Source organism: Choloepus didactylus, chromosome 15 (assembly GCF_015220235.1).
Source record: "Choloepus didactylus isolate mChoDid1 chromosome 15, mChoDid1.pri, whole genome shotgun sequence".
NCBI lineage: Eukaryota > Metazoa > Chordata > Mammalia > Pilosa > Megalonychidae > Choloepus > Choloepus didactylus.
In genome coordinates, this window is record NC_051321.1 from 68631289 (window position 1) to 68650408 (window position 19120).

The 19120-nt window shown below is 37.1% G+C and overlaps 1 protein-coding gene across 9 annotated transcripts in view; it reads right to left on the reverse strand.

The window, feature by feature from the left end:
• Positions 1-19120, reverse strand: part of ASCC1 (activating signal cointegrator 1 complex subunit 1) — a 147117-nt gene that overhangs the window by 17819 nt on the left and 110178 nt on the right. For all 9 annotated transcript variants that reach the window (XM_037804236.1, XM_037804241.1, XM_037804240.1 and 6 more), the window contains exons 8-9: positions 11808-11932; positions 7908-7993 (exon numbers count right to left, since the gene is read on the reverse strand). In XM_037804236.1, the coding sequence (XP_037660164.1) occupies positions 7908-7993; positions 11808-11932 (211 nt within the window). The remainder of the gene's footprint in view (positions 1-7907; positions 7994-11807; positions 11933-19120) is intronic.

Sequence of the window (19120 nt, forward strand, 5' to 3'; positions counted from 1 at the left end):
GCGCACAAGCAGCCATAGACAATACATGAATGAGCGTGAAGGTATTCCAATAAATCTTTATTTATGGAACCTGAAAGTTGAATTTTATAGCATTTTCACATGTCATGAAATATTCTTCTTCTGACTTTTTAAACCATTCAAAAATGTAAAAACCATTTGTAGCTTGAAGGCCCTACAAAAACAGGTAGTGGGTCATATTTGCTGACCCATGTGCTAAGAGTTTACAATCTGAAGCACTGGGCAAACATATCTCATCTGACACACCTAGGGTTCTGCTAATGATGCACAACAGAAAATCTTTTTCCTCTGCCCTTCTAAAATCTGATTTCTGCGGAAAACAGTTTTAATCAGTCAATTCAGAAAAGCTTCCTGAGTGCTTGCCAAGTGCAAGACACACTGCTAACCACTGAGGGGTGCATAAGAAGTCTCTGCACAGTCCAAGTGGGAAGAGGAAGGAAGGATTTCAGAGTCGGTACAGAGCTCCATGTTCTGGGATGGTCCTTGCCATCACGGAGGAAGTAAGATCTGTACTGGACTTTGAAGAGTGGATAGGATTTGGAGAGAAGATTGTAGTAAAAGAAAAACACAGAGATAAGGATAAAGCCTTGAGGAATAGCCATGTTAGGGTGTGAATAAAAAAAGTAGATCCAGAAGCAGGAAGAAAACCAGAAGTCAACTGCTGCTGAAGCCAAGAGAAGAGAGTGTCTGAAGGAGAAAGGGGCTTACTAATCTCAAAGCAGTTACTAGGGAAAAAAGGGAAAGTAGGTCAAGGCACTGAACAAATAGGACTATCAGTGACTTTTTAACAAAGTTGATTTGGTGCAGTGATGGGGGGTGGGGATGGGGGTTTGATTTCAGAGAATTAAATAGGGAATAGTTTTGAAGGGAGGGTGGTAGGAAGAATGGCCTTATAGTACTTAATAAGCTTAGAGAAACGAACTCTAATTTCTTAAAGAGAACAAAACAAAAATCACTCTAATGAAATATGCAGCTACCTCCTTAGTTGCTTGCTATAAGGTGAAACATTCTAATCAAGATGTTATTCTTTATATCAATTAAATTATCACACCCTTTGAAAACAAATGAACCAATTTTTGTGGTAAGATGAACAGTCAGTAAAAGGCTACATCCATCCTAAACATTAAAAAAGGCACAGAAAAGACTTCAACAAACTTTTCTGGGGGGTGATAAAAAAAATGCACACACATACAGCAAATGGTTAATGTCCCATTTCCCTCCTAAGTGTATGTCTGTCTGTCTTTTCTTCTTTTAAAATTTTTTAATTTTGAAATAGTTTTGGAATTACAGAAAAGCTATAAGAATACTACAAAGAATTCCTGGATGCCTTTTATCTTTCTTTCTTTTTTATAAGTTATTTCTTATTTTAAATTTTAAGAAAAACATCCTTTGGCTAAATTTCCTGTTTTTTTTTTTTTTTTTTTTTGTTCTTTCTGATGTAGATACTGCCAAAAAATACTAACACTTTGGCCAGCCATTCAGCTTAAAAACTGCTGGGGTCCAAGTAGTTTAGCTAATATCCATGAATCATTCCCCAGTTGTAGGAAAGAAAAGCAGAATATAAGCTCTAACTCCTGTTTGGAATTCACTGGGCTTCTTTAATCCATGGATTGATGTCTTTCATCAGCTCCATCCCATTCTCACTCTCAGCTCCTTTTGAGATTCCAATTAGATGAATGTTAGATCGTCTCACTCTATCCTCTATGTCTCTTGGTCTCTCTTCTGTAATTTTTATCTTTTTCTCTGTCCATGCAGCATTCTGGATAATTTGTTCTGACCTAATTTCCAGTTCACTGTTTCCTTCTTCAGCTACATCTGATTTTTTGCTAAACCCATCCACTGAATTCTTAATTTCAGTTACTGCATTTTACAGTTCAGTCTTTTCTATTTGAGTCTTCTTTTTAAACTTGCCACATTACTTTAAAAAAAAATAGTTCCCAATTCCCTGATGAAATTTTTAAGCTTGCCTTTTATTTCTCTGAACACAGTAAAGCATAGTTGTTTTTAGCACAAGTCTGATAACTCTAGAATTCATGTCTTTATGAGTTTTGGATGTTTGTTGTTTATGCTGCTTTTGCTTCAGGTGAGTGGTTTCCTCATAGGTCCTGTTATCTTTGACTATGTAGTTTCCCATTTTTAACGGGAAAATTCCATGAAGGAATATTTTAAGGCAGAGGATGATGGTACCTTCCTCCAGGGAGGATTTTTTTTTGCTACTGCCCAAGTGCCTTGGAGCACTCTCAGTCCAGAGCTTCTTTAATCCAAGTTTAAGACCTCTGGATCTCTTTATCTTCTCTTTATAGAAAGCTAATAGTCAATTTTTACATTGCCTCAGGATCCTCTTCTCATATTTTCCCCTCTTATTTTCCATCTCCTTGTCCTTTTGCCAGATTCCCTTGACTTTCATTCCTTGATTAAATTTGTGTGTGTGTGTGTGTGTGTGTAATTCCCAAGGACTCTCTATTCTCTAACTGATCCTTTTTCATAACATCTATTTTTATTTTCCAAGTGAAATTCTTCAGAAACCTGTATGTTTGCTTCTCTAAAAAGCTGCCTACTTCACATGATTGTCAAGAATAATGTGATTGCTTTTGATGCTGTGGATATAAGCTATTTCAAAATATTAGCATGTTCAAGTGAACTGCATTTAGCATTAAAAGCTTGGAGATGAAGTGATGCCTGCTTAATGATTTCACTTAAATAAGATTAACATTTCAAGTCATGTAATACCAGGTGGTAGAAATGACACCATAGCTATTTGTGGTAATGAGAAATAGTAACTTTATCCTAAATTCAATTTGCTGTATTTATCCTGAAACAATAGTGCAAAGAACATTTAATGACAGGCATCTGAGGAAAGATGTTCTCAGAAAGTTGAGTTTTGAGAAAAAAAAATTTAAAGAGCCAAGGGAGTAAGAAGTAATTTCCAAGAACAGTAGATAATATGGCTATGCTGGTTTGTATATTTATGTCTTCCAGAAAAAAGCCATATTCTTTAATGCATTCTTGTGAGGGCAGAAGTATTAGTGTGGATTGGGTTGGAACCTATTGGTTCAGTGTCCCTGGAGATGTGACCCACCCAACTGTAAGTGATAACTCTGATTGAACAATTTCCATGGAGGCATGGCCCCACCCATTCAGCATGGGCCTTGTTTAGTTTACTGGAGCACTATATATGTTCAGACGGAAGGAGCTCATAGCTTGCTGGAGCTGAGACAGACATTTTGAAAACAGCCATTGGAAGTTGACGCAGACATTTTGGAGAACATCATTTTGAAATGCAACCTAAGAGCAAGCAGATGCCAGCCACGTGCCTTCCCAACTAACAGAGGTTTTCCAGATGCCAATGGCTTTTCTCCAGTGAAGGTACCCTTTATTGATGGACACTTTGTTGATGGCCTTAAGACTATAACTGTGTAACCAAATAAAGCCCCTTTTATGAAAGCCAATCCATTTCTGGTGTTTTGCATTCCGACAGCATTAGCAAACTAGAACAATGGCTGAATATTGAATTGGATAATTTTTTAAAATGTTTTTTTCCTCAAGTGAAATAATATACTTTCTAAATGCTAGTCTTCCTTGTAGTAATGAATATCTTCTTTTTAAAAAGTTAACAAATATTTCTAAATCTCCTCTCTTCCCTAGGAAAAAATAAAAATGAATTCATCTTTTCAATACTCTTTTCACATTTGGAAACAAAATAATCACTCAAAACAAGCCTCTTAACTAAAAGTGTTTAAGAACTTAATGGTGCCTTTGTAATTTAGGACAAAGAGACCGCAGAGTTGTTCCAGGAGGGACATGGGAGATATGTTCTACTTTTTGTCCTTAGTAGTTGTTACACTGTTTACTTTGTAATTATTTTTTAAACAGTAAAGATACTTATAAATATTTCTATATGTATGTTATATTTCACAAAAAAGAATAAATAGTGTAGACTTTTTAAAAGCTTCCTTTATTAAAACTTCTCTACGTGAAGCAAAGCAAATAAAGATCACATTTAAATGAACTCATTCTAACTGTTCTATTAAAGACTACAAGGAGCAGAGATAGGGCAAGAGCAAAACTGAATGAAATACTTGAGCTACTTTCATTTACGTCTTGCAAGAAGAGTCTCAGGGTGGCCAAAGAGATTTAATACATAGATTAAAAACTAATATGTTTGGTTCAATGCTGCCAATCCTCTTCCCCTAAATTTAAAGGTTATTATATATATAACGGAAAAAGCATAAATTCATCTCCCTTTTACTAGTATTTACTTACTTATATTTTCCAGGAATTTTTTTAGGTGTCTATAGAGAAATGGCACTTTTATTGTTTTCTTCAATTTTGTACCTGTAGTATTTTCTATTCCTTCCCAAATATATCACGGTGCTTTTATTTGTACCAAATCACTACCTCTGCACTGAGCAGTTAGAAGCTATGCTTTGAACAGTTAATACTGTACCCCGTTCAATCTGCTGAGAGCACACTCTTGGAATACTGATTTCTATTGCTAACGGCCATTTCATAGGTTCCCCAAACAGACTGCCATTTAGACCACTTCTCCCTCTATAACCTGACTGCTAATAACCATTCTACTCATAGCTAGTGAGGGAGCAGTTATTTCCTGTTATGTCTTTAGGTCAGCATGATTTCTCCACTTATAAGTTTATTACTGTATTATGGATACACACATGACATCTTTGCTGCTATCTCTTAGATTAGAAATGGAATTTTCTGAGGGGATACTACCCTATTAATTTGGCCTAGGTCTTCTTTACTCATATAGTCTCCTTTCAGAGCTGTCAGTCTTCCACAAAAATCTAACACAACTTAGTATTTGTGTTCCTTTTCCCAGTTGGAAAGACACAGGAAAATAATTCTTTGTCAGTTCTTCTTTCAAAGTCCTTCTTAAGGTAAGAAAATTCTTATTTTAACTAGGAATTACCACATACTAGTCTATTAGAGCTGCAACAACTCTGAAAAGAGCTATACAAAAGAAAAAATGTGGCTTCCACCTCCAAAAGTCATTAGAGGTTTTTATTATTATTATTATTAAGGCACCCAAAACACATAAATTACATCAAGCCATTTCTCTTCCTGGAGTAGAATAGCAATTGACTGTTGTTACTCATTAAATTCTTACAGCAATGAGCAATGACTTTCTTTCTCATTTTGTTTCTCTCTGAATACTAGATGAAGTTGATTTTCTTCCAAGGCTGCTTCCCATCACCAGCATTCTTGATCCTTGACCTATGTAGCTATTAATATGCGGCACACATATGCTTGGGCTTCTTAACAACCAATGCAGTTAACCTTTCTATTTACTCCAAGTCAGCTCCTGTCTTGTTAGTGAAAATTATTTTTTTTCTTTCTGAACATAATTATTTTATCTGGTACCAAAACTATATAATCCACTGGTTTTCTGAGTCCTCCTTTTATTTCAAGGGGTTCAGGGCCATAGATTCTCATGTTCTGGTCAAGAGAGACATGTCCATTTATGGTAATTCCAAAAGATAGCCTGACTATAAGTTGCTTCACAAATACAGTTTTTACTTTTTTGGGGGTGTGGGGTATTTATTGGAGCCCATAATTTACCTTTAATTCTAGAGGAAAAGTTAACTCCCTTGATTGAACAAAGGTGAAATATTATTATCTTTATATTTTCTGGAGCTAATGAGTAAGAAGCAAAATACTGAAAACTACAGCAAAGCACACTTTGTTATAACTATCTGTGTTCAAAGACATGTCTCCTCCATACTCATACCTTGCTCCCTTCACAACATATTGTAATTGCCTGTTAACTGTCTGTACTCTCAAAGACAGGAAGCTCCTGGAAGGTAGGGTTTCTGTTACAATGACTTTTTTATCTCCAGGGCACGTGGCCTGGCAGATGACATACAGTCAATAAATACTGCTCTTGGTGTTAGTATTATATATTCAACTCAAAAGTCTAATTCTTAATTAGCCACAGTGTTAGACTAACTGGCACCCCCAATGCCCCAAAATTTATGAAACAAATTTTAATCAAACATTATCCCGGTTCAGACAGATAAGCCCAATTTCAAGTATCTGATGATCTCTACCTAAACAACGAACATTTTTATGGGAGGCAGCAGAAACAATGCTAAATTTTCAAGTTGTGAGTCTTTTTGTTCTGATGCAGACTCAGCTACTAACTAGCTGGGTAACCTTTGGCACGTCACTTTAACCACATTGTGTATCCTTAAGAGATTAAAAGATCTGTATCCTTAGAGGTAAAGTGGGAAATTGAACTAAATGGTCTCCCAGTGCCTCTCTAAGTGTCTAGCTGGGCCCAACTCTAAAACTCTGATTAGGCATGAACCAGGAAGGGTACCACTGCTCTAGCAAGCTCCTGTCAACACTAGAGGGAGCCACATTCATGTCATCACTGGGGCGCTCAGGAGATCTCAAGGTAAAGCATCTTTAAATGGAAGACTGATTCTCCAGAATGAGAGAAATGGATCAAGTGAGAGATCTGTACTGCTCACACTGCCCACAGGCTTTCTGAATCACCTCCTTCTTAACAGATGATGAAGCACCTCATACCTGACTTGCATCAACACATTTTTTTGGGCTTTAATTCCAATATCAAGAGAACCAAGTTGGCTTTAAGACACTCTTACAGATTGCTTTCCCAATTCAGTCTAGTCTATTGTCTTTTTTAAAGTAAAAATTACAAAAAAGGAAATTAATTAATGATATTATTGGAAGGCCCCCAGGTAGGGAGATGGAGGAGGAGAATGGAAAAAAACATTCATATTGCATTGCAGCTGTGGCCTGGGAAAATTAGTAAAGTTACCTGCAACTGAAATCACTAGCAGCCTGCCATTTGAACCCAAAACTACCAAAACTACTTTGAAAACAAGAAAACTAATTGGGAGAGGAAAGATAAGATACCAAGGAAAGGAAGGAATTGACATAGCTCTGTAGTGGGAGGTGGAGGCCTGTCTGGGCAAATGGCTGTCACTGCCTGCTGGGCTTGGGAAGCAGCTCAGAGCTGCTGAAGAGTGATGCCATTGATCAGCAGCAGTGGGGGCACATTAAACATCTTGCAAAAACAAACAAACAAACAAAAAACAAAAAACCTGCCAATTGTCAGGATAAGGAAATGGAGAATGGGGCAGAGAAGGAAAAAGGAAAAGCATTTCTAAAGCTGAAGCTTATTCTGAAGTTGTTTTAAACATGCTCTCTCCCAGCTCCAAAAACAACTATGGCCTTGAAAATTATGACTGAACCCATTAAAGAACAAGTGAAAGGAAGAACCGAAAGCCTACCCACTGGGATCAACTTACGTTTGCCCAGAGGCACAGCAGCATGTTAACCTGCTAGAGGAGGCGTATAACTCTTGGATATTACAGAATGTGGTCTGTGAGAGAAAGATAAATGCAATCCTGAAGAACCTCAATAGCCAGAAATGGCCCACCTACTATTTAGGATATAGGCTGTTCTTGAGTAAAAATAGATTCTAAAGTAACTCTGGAGAATGACTTTGTAGATGAAGAGAAAAACCCACGAAAACAAGAAAAACAATTCATTTTCACTTAAAAAATGCAAATTCAACCCTCCAGAGGTGAAATACAGAGTATACTCAGTAGGTTAAAATCACCTTATTCTTATGGATCTGAGTAATTGGGATAGTAAATTATTCTTAAATCATCAATTTCAGTACTCTAGAGGTGCCACAGCCCAAACAGGGTCAAAAGGATTTCTCTTTTCTTTTAGAACATTATTTTAAAAACAAACAAAAACCCCTGTCCTTTTGATCAGTGATCCTCAGGGGAAGCAGGAGGAAAATATATTGTTAGAAGAAAAATGACTTGTTTTCCTCGCCTTAGTACGGACACATGGCAAAGGATTTCCAATTCACTCTACTTCATACTGACCTTTAAAATGTTTCGGCCATCAAATGATTCTCTTTCCTTGAAGATGTACTTGCCATCTGCTGTATAAACATTGTACCTGCCTTCAGCTGTAAATATTCCAAAGATAATGTCAGAAAACAAGCCTGAGTTATCTCTCTGCTTTTTCTTAGATGTCTATAGGTTCAATTAGCAAAATCTTCATGTATTATCTGGAGAGTGGTATAATGAGAGGGAAAAACGTTAGGCTATCAGTCAAGATACCTGGCTTCTCGTCCCAGCTCTGTCATCAACTCATTCAATGTTCATTTATTATTTAACATTCTCCAAGTACTCACTGGTGTCAACTATGTAACTAGTTTAGGCAAATTATGTCTCCTCTATGGACCTCAGATCTGCATTTACAAAGTGAGAGATTAGAACTAGTTGAGGTCCAAAAGTTCCTTGATATTCAAAAACCTAAGACTTTGTATAACCTGCATGCAATTTTAAATATATGAAAATAGACAAAAGTTCACATATGAACTAGTCAAAACTACTGGCAATTATGCTTTGGGTTGATTTAAGGACTCCCCCAAAATGAAAAACACCCCTTTAGTTGTCTATATCCTCATAGACATTCTACACAGCGTTACAGTAAATCTATGGCCTGAGGCTCATCAAAGCTGTGTTTTAGCTCCTTGAGTTAATTTAGTTTGCTTATACCAAAAGATGTTCTTAAAGGATGGTAAGACAAAGGATATCAAAAGGAAGGGGTAATAGAGAAGAAAAAGTGAAACACATTATCCATATCCTTGTTTCAAGTTAAAATTCAATATAGGGAAGATTCTGGGGTATAGAAAATTCAAAGCAGCCTCAAGAATTATTTAACATTCCATATATTTTCTGAAAATATATCCCCAACAGACCCTCAAAAATATTTATATTTCCACTTTAGAGTATGCTAACTTATTGTATAAAAGGTATGGAAACTACCAAGCCAGTTGATAAAATATATCCAGTTATATCAACTTCATGAACATAATACATTTTAGCTAGCTCACTGAAATTACACATGGGTAACTATGGGACTATTCTCTAATGAGAAGTAGTCTCTTAACCAAAGATCCCAATTCTGTGCATATTTCACAACTTGGAAATATTCCCCTATTAAAGGAAAGAGATGTGAAGTTTTGGGAAAAAAAAAAGTAAATACCAAGATTGAGATGTTTAATGGTAGGTTCAAAATCTATAAGTACCATTAACCATCAGAAAAACGCAAATCAAAAACAAAATGAGATACCACTTCACATTCACAAGGATGGCTATAATAAAAAAGATATTAAGTATTGAAAGGATATGGAGAATTTGAAACCCTCATATACTGCTGGTAGACAAGTAAAATGGTGTAGTCACTTTGGAAAACAGTCTGGCACTTCCTCAAAAGGTTAAATGTAGAATTATCATAAGACCCAGCAATTCTACTCCTAGGTATATATCCCAGAGAACTGAAAACACATGCCCATGCAAAAACTTGCACCCAAATGTTATAGCAGCATTATTCATAATAGCCAAAGAGTAGGAATAACCCATATGTCCATTAGAATGGATAAATAAAATGTGTATCTATACAATGGAATATTATTAGGCAATAAAAAGGAACGACGTAGATATGTACTATAACATAAATGAGCCTTGAAAACATTATGCTAAGTGAAAGAAGTCACATATTATATTATTATATTATTCTATTTACATGAAATGTCCAGAATAGGCAAATCCACAGGGACAGAAAGTAAACTGGTAGTTGCCTAGGACTGGGGGGTTGGGGAGAAGTGGGGAGCGACTGCTAATGGGTAAAGAATTTCTTTTTGGGGTGATGAAAATGTTCTAAAATTGAGTGTGGGAATGGTATACAACTCTGACTATTCTAAAAACCACTGATACTTTAAAAGGATGAATTGTATGTGAATTATAGTTCAATGAAGCTGTTAACTAAAAATCTGTAAATGGTGATAACTAGACTCTGAACACTGAAAATTTTCTTATATGAAGCTCCAGTGTAACTGAATATAAATCTGGAACAACACAATTTAGAAGACACAGATTCTTGCATAATTCAACTCTTTCTATGTGAAGAGATTAGTTAATAATGAGGCATGGTATAGTGGTAAGAGCTCTTGAACTAGGAATTAAGGACTAGGACAGATGCCATATGCATTAATGATAGCTATTAAATGTCTAATAAAAATTGTCTGAAACTGGAGTCACTTAGTCACGTGTGATTATTTTAATTAAAATTAATTAAAATTAAAAGTTCACTTCCTCAATCTCAGTAACCACCTTTAAGTGTTCAACAGCCACATGTGAAGAGTGGCTGCCATATTGGACAGCACAGATCTAGAGTATTTCCACCATCACAGAAAGTTCTGTTGGTTAGTGCTGGATACAACATATCTTCTGAACCAACGAATTTAGAGTCTACTCAGGGTTCTGAACTCTGCCTTTACAAAAGATGTTAAAATGTACGTTGCCTCAGGAGATTTCACTGTATTAGCCAAAACTGCAACTGTCCAAAACAAAATAAACACCCCAAACACATTACATATTTCCATAAGACAGGCTAAATTATTATAGACAAATACCTCAAATATTCCAACCTTCTGCAGTACTATCTAAATGAAAGAAATATGTTCCATCAGAACATGAACAAATCCAGAACTATGCATTCTATTAACTATGCAAACGAAAGTATAAAAGCTTTGAATGAATCATCTGACCTTTCTTGATCTCAGTATTCCCAAAGATAAAACAGTGATTTATCTAGAAAAGTCTTAAATAAAATGCAACATATATCTCTTGGTCTTACAATGGCTGTAACCAAATGAGGCTCATATTAAATGACTTCCAGGTGGCATCTTTGGAGTACATCAGAGAGAAATGAAAAGACGTACTTTGAAAATAAAAGGACACACAACCTGTCCTAAACTATAAACCTATAAATAATATATGGTTTCAGGTCCTGTTGGAGTCTTTTTCCAACCTAGATTTTCCAAAACCAAGGTCAGGGCTCTAACAGAGGAAATAAAACCTGAATATGATATTATGGTATTGGTGTATTTTAACAACAGGCCTTGGCAGGAAAACCCACAGGTAACTTGAATTTGTGGCTCTTGATCAGATACTGAATGTGCTAGAGAAGTTGCCACTTGGGGATTGGGGTGGGGAGGAAAGAAGAACCCTTCTTGAAATATAGATTATTATTCCAAATCAAGGATTAGAACAAGGCATTCTTACATGAGGGTCAGTCTTAGAGGAACAGAAGTTGCTACTCTGAAAAGAATTTGCCAACCTCTGTACCACTAACATGTTGGGCTGATTAATTTTTTGTTGTGGGGTCTGTCCTCTGCATCATAAAATACTGAGCAGCACCTTTGACCTTCACCCACTAATGCTAGCAGCAAACTGCATACACACTGCCCCCGCTGCCTCCCCAACTGTGTTAACCAAAAATGTCTCTCAACATTGCTTAATGTTCCCTGGGGGACAAAATCACCCAAGCTGAGAACCACTGGTCTAACATTTACTTCTACTTTCCTTTTTTCTTCTTAACTCCCTTCATAAAGGCATGAAATATTACATGGGACATACTTATACTAAAAAATTATTCACTGTTTATCTGAAATTTAAATTTACCTGCACATACAATATTTTTATTTGCTAACTCTGGCAAACCTATATGTGACAGAAATACAAAATCTGGAATGCCACAGTCCTGTAATAGGTATGTTCCAGCTCACTTTCACTGTGCTCATCAAAAGAAGTCAACAGATCTAAAAAAGAAAATATATCACAGCTTCTTTGACAGCTCATTCTATTTAAACCCCAGGATATCATAAGGCCTTGCTGATGACAAGCTGTGTTATAGTTTCATGGAGGACTTACCATTGGGGTCCTTCCTGAACAGTGTATTCATGACTGTAGCATGGAGTTTCACACTATTCCACTCTTTCACTATTAGTCCAGATGCCTGAAAACGTTCCAGCACTCGATCAACTAATACCTGCAGCCTGGAGAAATTGAAGAAAGAAGTTCAGAAACCTTAGTAAAGCCCTGAACCCTGACTACTAACCCAGCCATGTTCATGAAGCATCTATTCTCTGTCAATCTCTGTGTAAGGACCTGCAAAAGAGTTAGAAGGAAAGGCTGCAATCCCCACCATCATGTAGCTCACAGACTTGCCAAGCAGACATGGAAACAAATAATCACACTACATTATGGTGTGTGTTATGGGGCACGACAGAGGGGAGTGATCAACTTCACGTGGAGAGCAGATTTTCAGAGGAGGTTTAAACTTGGTATTGAAGGATCTTTAAAGATTTGCAGATAAAACCAGGGAAGGAAGGGTGCATAAAGCAGAAGAAATAGCATGTGCAAAGATGCCAAGGCAGGCAAGATCACAGCATATTTGGAAAATTGCCAATTACTTAATACAGAAACAGAGTGAGAGAAGAGGGTCAGAGGAGATGAGTAGGATATATAAGTAGTGGTCAGACCATGGCCACAGCAAGGTTTTTTAAAAGGGAATGATATGCACACTCCCGTTTGTCTAGTTTGTGGATGGATGAGTGGAAAGGTTGGGGAAGGAAACAAACAAACAAACAGACCAGGGCGCCCAGTGTTCTTTTTTACTTTAGTTGCTCCTTTTCACTTTAATTATTATTCTGGTTATTTTTGTGTGTGTGGTAATGAGGGTGTCGGGGATTGATTTTGGTAATGAATGTACAACTACGTAATGGTACTGTGAACAACCAAATGTATGATTTGTTTTGTATGACTGCGTGGTATGTGAATATATCTCAATAAAATGAATAATAATAATTTAAAAAAAGGGAATGATATGGTCAGATGTACATTTTGAAAGCTGGAAGAGTAGAAAACGGTTTAGAAAGGGAAAAGTCCAGTGGTGCAGAGGCCAGAGAGGTGGCTATGTTAATAACAGAAATAACAATAAACACTCACTATGTGTCAGGCACTGTTCTAAGTACCTTAGGTCTACTGAATCATTCAAACATCATGTAATTATTATACCTATTTTACCAATGTGTAAACTTAGGCACAGAGGGCTTATGAAACTTAACCAAGTTCATGTAACAAATGAGTGCCAGATCCAAAGTTAGAACCCATACAGTTTGACTTCAGAGTCCGCACTGGACGACTGCACAATAAGAGGCATGAGAACTGAGACAAGGGGATGGATTCAGAAGAGCCTTGTGAGAGATAAGCTGATCGGTCCTGGTGCCCACTCGGATGTGGCAGTGTCAAGGAGAAGAAGTTGAGAATGACTCCTAAGAAGTCTGCCCGAATGACCAGGGGTGGTCATTAACCAAGGTGGGGTATTTCTAGAGAAACAACTGCTATTGTGCTGTGTTGTGTTGTGTTGTTTTGGGGAGAGAGTTATTACTACTGTGTATGATTTTGCACAGATGACATGGGACAGCAAGGAAGACATGTACAGGAGAGAGATGGAAATACAAGCCTGGAGCTCAAGAGAAAAATGTGGGCAAAAGATATAGATTTGGGAGTCTTCAGTGCAAAAACGATAGTTAAAAGCATGAGATAGACGTAATCACTTGGAGGAAGTAGATGGGGCCCTATGAAACACGCCTATTTAAGGTGCAGAGAAGGAACTAGCAAAGATAACAAATAGGGACAATGAAATAAGAAAAGGAAGGCCAGGAGAGTGTGGTATCAGAAAGGCTGAAAGGAAAGTTACAAGGAATAAAAAAGAATAATCAGTGCACTATAATGCTATAGAAAAATAAAGTAAGAAAAGGGGCAAAAAATACCCACTTATTTCTCACAATCAATGTCATTAGAGAGACACCTTTGCCAGAGCAGTTTTGTTGGTGCACTGGAGGCAGCAGCCTGGTTACAGAGGACCACGAGAGAAACCAGAGAGAGGACAAGGTGATGAGTGGCACCTAATTCTTTCAGGAAACATTAAGGAGAGATACTGCCTTAGTAATTAGGAGATACAGAGTTGAGGGAAGATTGTTTGTGTTTGTTCTCAGTGAGGAGAAAGAATTGAAAATTTTACGGACAACAAGAAATTATCCAATACAGAGGAGGAAGATAAAACTTTTAGGCAATAGAGGGAATCAACAGAACAAGATCTCAAAGGAGACAGGAAGGGACGATGTCCTCCTAAGGACAAATAGGTGAACAAAACTAGTCCCTGCCCATTAGCAACTTCCATTCTAGTGGAAGAAGACAGCCAGTAAGCAAATGCACATATACTAGGTCAGGTGATGCTACGCACTATGAAGAAAATGAAATAGCAAAGAGGGAGAAGAATGTGATTGGGGGTGGCTGTGCTACTCTGGATAGGGTGATCAGTCTTTCTGATAAAGTGACAGTGGAAACCTAAGGGAACAGCATTCCACAGAAAGGGAACAGCAAGTACAGATACCTGAGGTGGGCATACACATGGTTTGAGTGAGGAAAAGGAAGGATGCCCGTGTTTACAGTGAAATTGGGGAGGAAGAGCATGAGGTCAGAGATAGGGAGACAAGGCCACGTAGGCTCTCAGGTCCTGGTAGAGACTTGGGCTTTTACTCGGAGTGAGGAGGGGAGCTTCTGGAGGGTTTTCAGCAGACGGATGACATGATCTGACTGGCATTTTAAAAGGAGAATTCTGGCTGCCACATGGAGCACAGATAATGGTGGAAACAAGGACGGAAGCAGGAAGGGGAACTGGAGGCTGTTGCAACAACCCAGGTGGCTGGGCCAGAAGTAGTGGAGATGGAGAGAAGTGATAGATTTTCTGATATACTGGAGTCAAGAGTTAAATGTAATTCCGAAAGGATTTTTTTCTGAGCAACTGAAAGACTGAAAGTAAAAAAACTCAACATTTTCAAAGGATTTGTGAGAAATCCTGTAGAGAGGAAAGGGCAGCAATGAAATGGAAGGGGAGGCTGGTGCTGTGTTGCAGAGGCCCCTGTGGGTCAGGAAGGCTCGAAATCTATTTGCTAGGCCATGGGGAGCCAATGAAGGTTTTTAAGAAGCAAGAGACACAGAAAAAAACTAAAGGTATGGAAACCAGTTAAGAGAGATGTAGCAATCAATTTCTACTTCCTTACATGATTACCTTAATTTTTTTTCTGATTACAAAAGTAATACATATTCATCCTGGAAAATATGGAAAATGCAGAAAAGCATAAAAAGGAAAACATAAATAACTTCACCATCCGCAGAGTTACACTGTTAATTTTTTGATTCTTTTATTCTTTTTCTACATATATACATTGATTTTTAAAAGATGAAAAACATATTTTTCTATAACTTGCTTATTTCACTTAATATACCTTGAATATTTTTCCATGTCATTAAAATTTTTCTAAAATATTATTTTAAATAGTTTGTAGAGTAGTTTAAACCAGCAATGAGAAAGGTTAACCAACAAAATATTGGCAAGGATGGAGAAAGAGGACTTCAAGAAAACAACTTTGTCCCTAAACCCCTAAGGGGAAAATAAAATACATTCATACCACACATAACTCTAAATCAACTAACTATGCATGTGGATCTCCAAGCAAAGATCTATATTACATGGGGTCTAAAAGTTTCTGATAAACTAACACCATCACAAAACCATAAAGATTTTTGAAATAGCTCTAAATATTATACCATAACTTAAGTCTGAACATAATCAACAAATCACAACAGAATGATGCCTCACTCTTCCCTCTCCTCTATCTAGGGAGTTCAGCTATATAGAAACGGAACAAGAAACACTAAGAAAAGGAAATTAAATAGACTAAATGAAAGAAATCAGTTTCCAGCTTTGTCTTCCTGGAAAACTAGGATTTCTGCCCAATTTAAAGAATCAGAACTTTGAAGGAACTAAAGTCCTTTTTATAAGTTAGATAACTGCTTATTTTACACAGAAGGAAATGAAGCACAGACAGGGTGAGCTGCTTAGAGTCTGTGAGAGAATGGACCAGAATCCAAGTCTCCCAGCAATGGGTTCTGCTTTGTTGTCAATTCACTGCATGCTCCCGGAGGGCTGGATCTTTGTCTTAGTCACTGCTTTATCCCTGCATCTAAATTAATGCCTACTTAGCACATAATCAGTATTCAATAAGTATCTGCTGAATGCAGCATGGATGAATTCACAGGCGACATTTATTTTGGAGTTCTATTAAGATAACTTAAGGGTACTTGAACATAATCACTAAAATTTTCAAGTTGATGTCATGGATACTATATTGGACAATATGTCACTACATTTCTAACAGTACAGTCTTCCAATTCTTACTCGACTGAGACTTTTCTATTTGACTATGAATGAGTCACAAAGATTCTCTATGCCTCTGCTTCCCCGTAAGTAAAAATAAAATAGGGCTGCTGTAAAAAATAATAATAAATTATTCTTAAGCAGCTTTATCATTTAGATAGTGCTTTGGGTTTGAAAAGAGAAGTCACTCATTAAAGCATTAAATCTAAGCTCTTCTTTAAAAGGCTTTAAGTGCTACGAAGCTCAAGCATTCCAGAGCCATCTTTACAGATATGAAGTTGTACTGCAGAATGATCACTGTCTCACTACAAAGTGCAAATTCCAGGCTCTTGTTCAAATTCCAGGCTTTTGTTTTTTTAGTTTTTTTTTCCCAATTTAATACAGTTCTAGTCAACGAATACTTCTTGAGGTCTTACTGTATACAGGCATTATGCTGTCACTACAAGAATAAAAAACCAAACAGGCATAGTACTTGTTATTTAAGGAATTTATAATCTACTAAGATATATAAAAAGATCGTTTTTCTTTTTATATGAGAATATAAAGTAGACTTTGGTAATGATATACACAAAACAAGGTTCTTGGGGTAATTTAAAAGTGGAAGACATTATAGCTGGGTTGAGACCAGAATAGGCTAGGGAAGGATGGGCATAGGACAGGGAGCTAACTGCACTGAATTCATCTTCGTATATAAGCTGAATGATTTAAAGGTCTTAAATATATAACAAACATTCTTTGAATATCCACTATGAGCCATGCATTATAAAAGGCATTGGATTAACAGAGCAGAATGAGACATGTTCCTTCCCCTCAAAACATCATCTAGCCTACTGAGAAAAAGAGGAAGAAAGGACAGCAAAAAGGAAAGAGACAACATTTGGACACAAAAACATGAGAAACAACATGAAGGACATTTCTTTGACAAGAAACAGTATTATCAAAGACACAAAAAGTCATTAAGCAGCGAGGTTGCCGCGACTTACATCAGGTAAAAGACAGTGGAAAAGAAAGCTAAAATATTAAGTTAGTGTCATACTAGAAGGTTTTGAAAATGCTAGACTGAGGGATATGAATTAATTCAAAAGATGATATAACAATACTACCCAAAGCAGTCTACAGATTCAATGCAATCCCTATAGAATTGGAAAAGCTGATCCTCAAATCCATATGGAATCACAAGGGACCCCAAAAAACCAAATCAATCTTGAAAAAGAAGACCAAAATTGGTCTGACACTTTCCAGTTTCAAAACTTACTACAAAGCCACAGTAATCAAAACAGTATGTTTTGGGGGCCAAAGGATAAAGGTTGAAACTGTGTGTTAAAACTTCAACTTCCATGTGAGACCAAGGGAAGAAATGTTTATTTGGTGTAGGATCTATATTTTCTAAACAATATAACTTCTACAGTCAGTTTGTTCAAACAGCACAATTACATGGAACTTTGAATAGGAAGTGAGATATGGTAGGTCTGTATAGGTTAGAGTGAAACAGCAACACATCCCAAAGTAATTTGGGCGGAGAATAAAAATATATATACGGGGACCCCTGAGGAACTTAGGGAGGATGCGGAGGTGTTGGACTTCCTCACCTGGATTGTTGCTGATGTTCTCACAAACATTGGGGACTGACAGCTTCATATGCTGAGCCCTCTGTCTTGGGGCTGGCCCCTAACAAGCTTGTTACTGCAAAGGAGAGCCTAAACCTGCTTATCATTGTGCCTAAGAGTCTCCCCCTGATTACCTATTTGTTGCTCAGATGTGACCCTCTTTCTCTCTCTCTAGCTAAGCCAACTCGGCAGGTGAACACTGCCCTCCCCTCTATGTGGGACCTGAATCCCAGGGGTGTGAATCTCCCTGGCAACGCGGGATATGACTCCTGGGGATGAATCTGGACCCCAGTAGCCTTGACTCTTGAAGATGACTGTGTAACAATGTAGCTTACAAGGGGTGACAGTGTGAGTGTGAAAGCCTTGTGGATCGCACTCCCTTTATCCAGTGTATGGATGGATGAGTAGAAAAATGGGGAAAAAAACTAAATGAAAAATAGGTCAGGAGATGGGGGCATGCTTTGGGTGTTCTTTTTAACTTTTATTTCTTTATTCTTATTCTACCTCTTTCTAGTGTAAGGAAAATGTTCAAAATATATTGGGGTGATGAATGCATAACTATATGAAGGTACTGTGAACAGTTGATTGTACACCATAGATGGCTGTATGGTATGTGAATATATCTTAATAAAACTGAATTTAAGAAAAAAAGCAGTGTGTTTTGGCATGAAGACAGACATACAGACTAATGGAATAGAATCAAAAGTTCAGAAATGAACCCACGTATCTATGGTCAACTGATTTTGACAAGGCTTTCAAGTACATTAAATAGAGAAAGAGCATTTCTTGAACAAACGGTGCTGGGAAAACTGAAGAGCCACATGCAAAAGAATGAAGGTAGACCCACCCCGACCTCTCACCATACAGAAAAATTAACTGTAAATGGATCAAGGACCTAAACATAAGAGCTAAAACCATAAAACTCTGAGGAGAAAATGGGGAAACCTTCGTAACTTTGGATTTGGCAGTGATTTCTTAGATACGACACCAAAAGCATGGGCGACAAAAGAAAAAAAATAGACAAAATGGACTTCAGCAAAATGTAAAACTTTTGTACATGAAAAGACATTATGAAAAAAGTGAACAAATCTATAGAAAATAGTAGCAAATCATGTATCTCATAAGGGTTTAATACGCAGAACATATAAAGAACTGCTAAAACTGAACAAATAAACAACCAATTAAAAGTTGGCAAAGGACTTGAATAGACTTTTTAAAAAATATACACAAATGGCCAAAAAGCACATGAACAGATGGTCAACATCATTAGCCATCAAGGAAATGCAAATAAATACCACAGTAAGATATTACTTCACACCTACCAGGATAGCTTTATTTTTTAAAAAACAGAA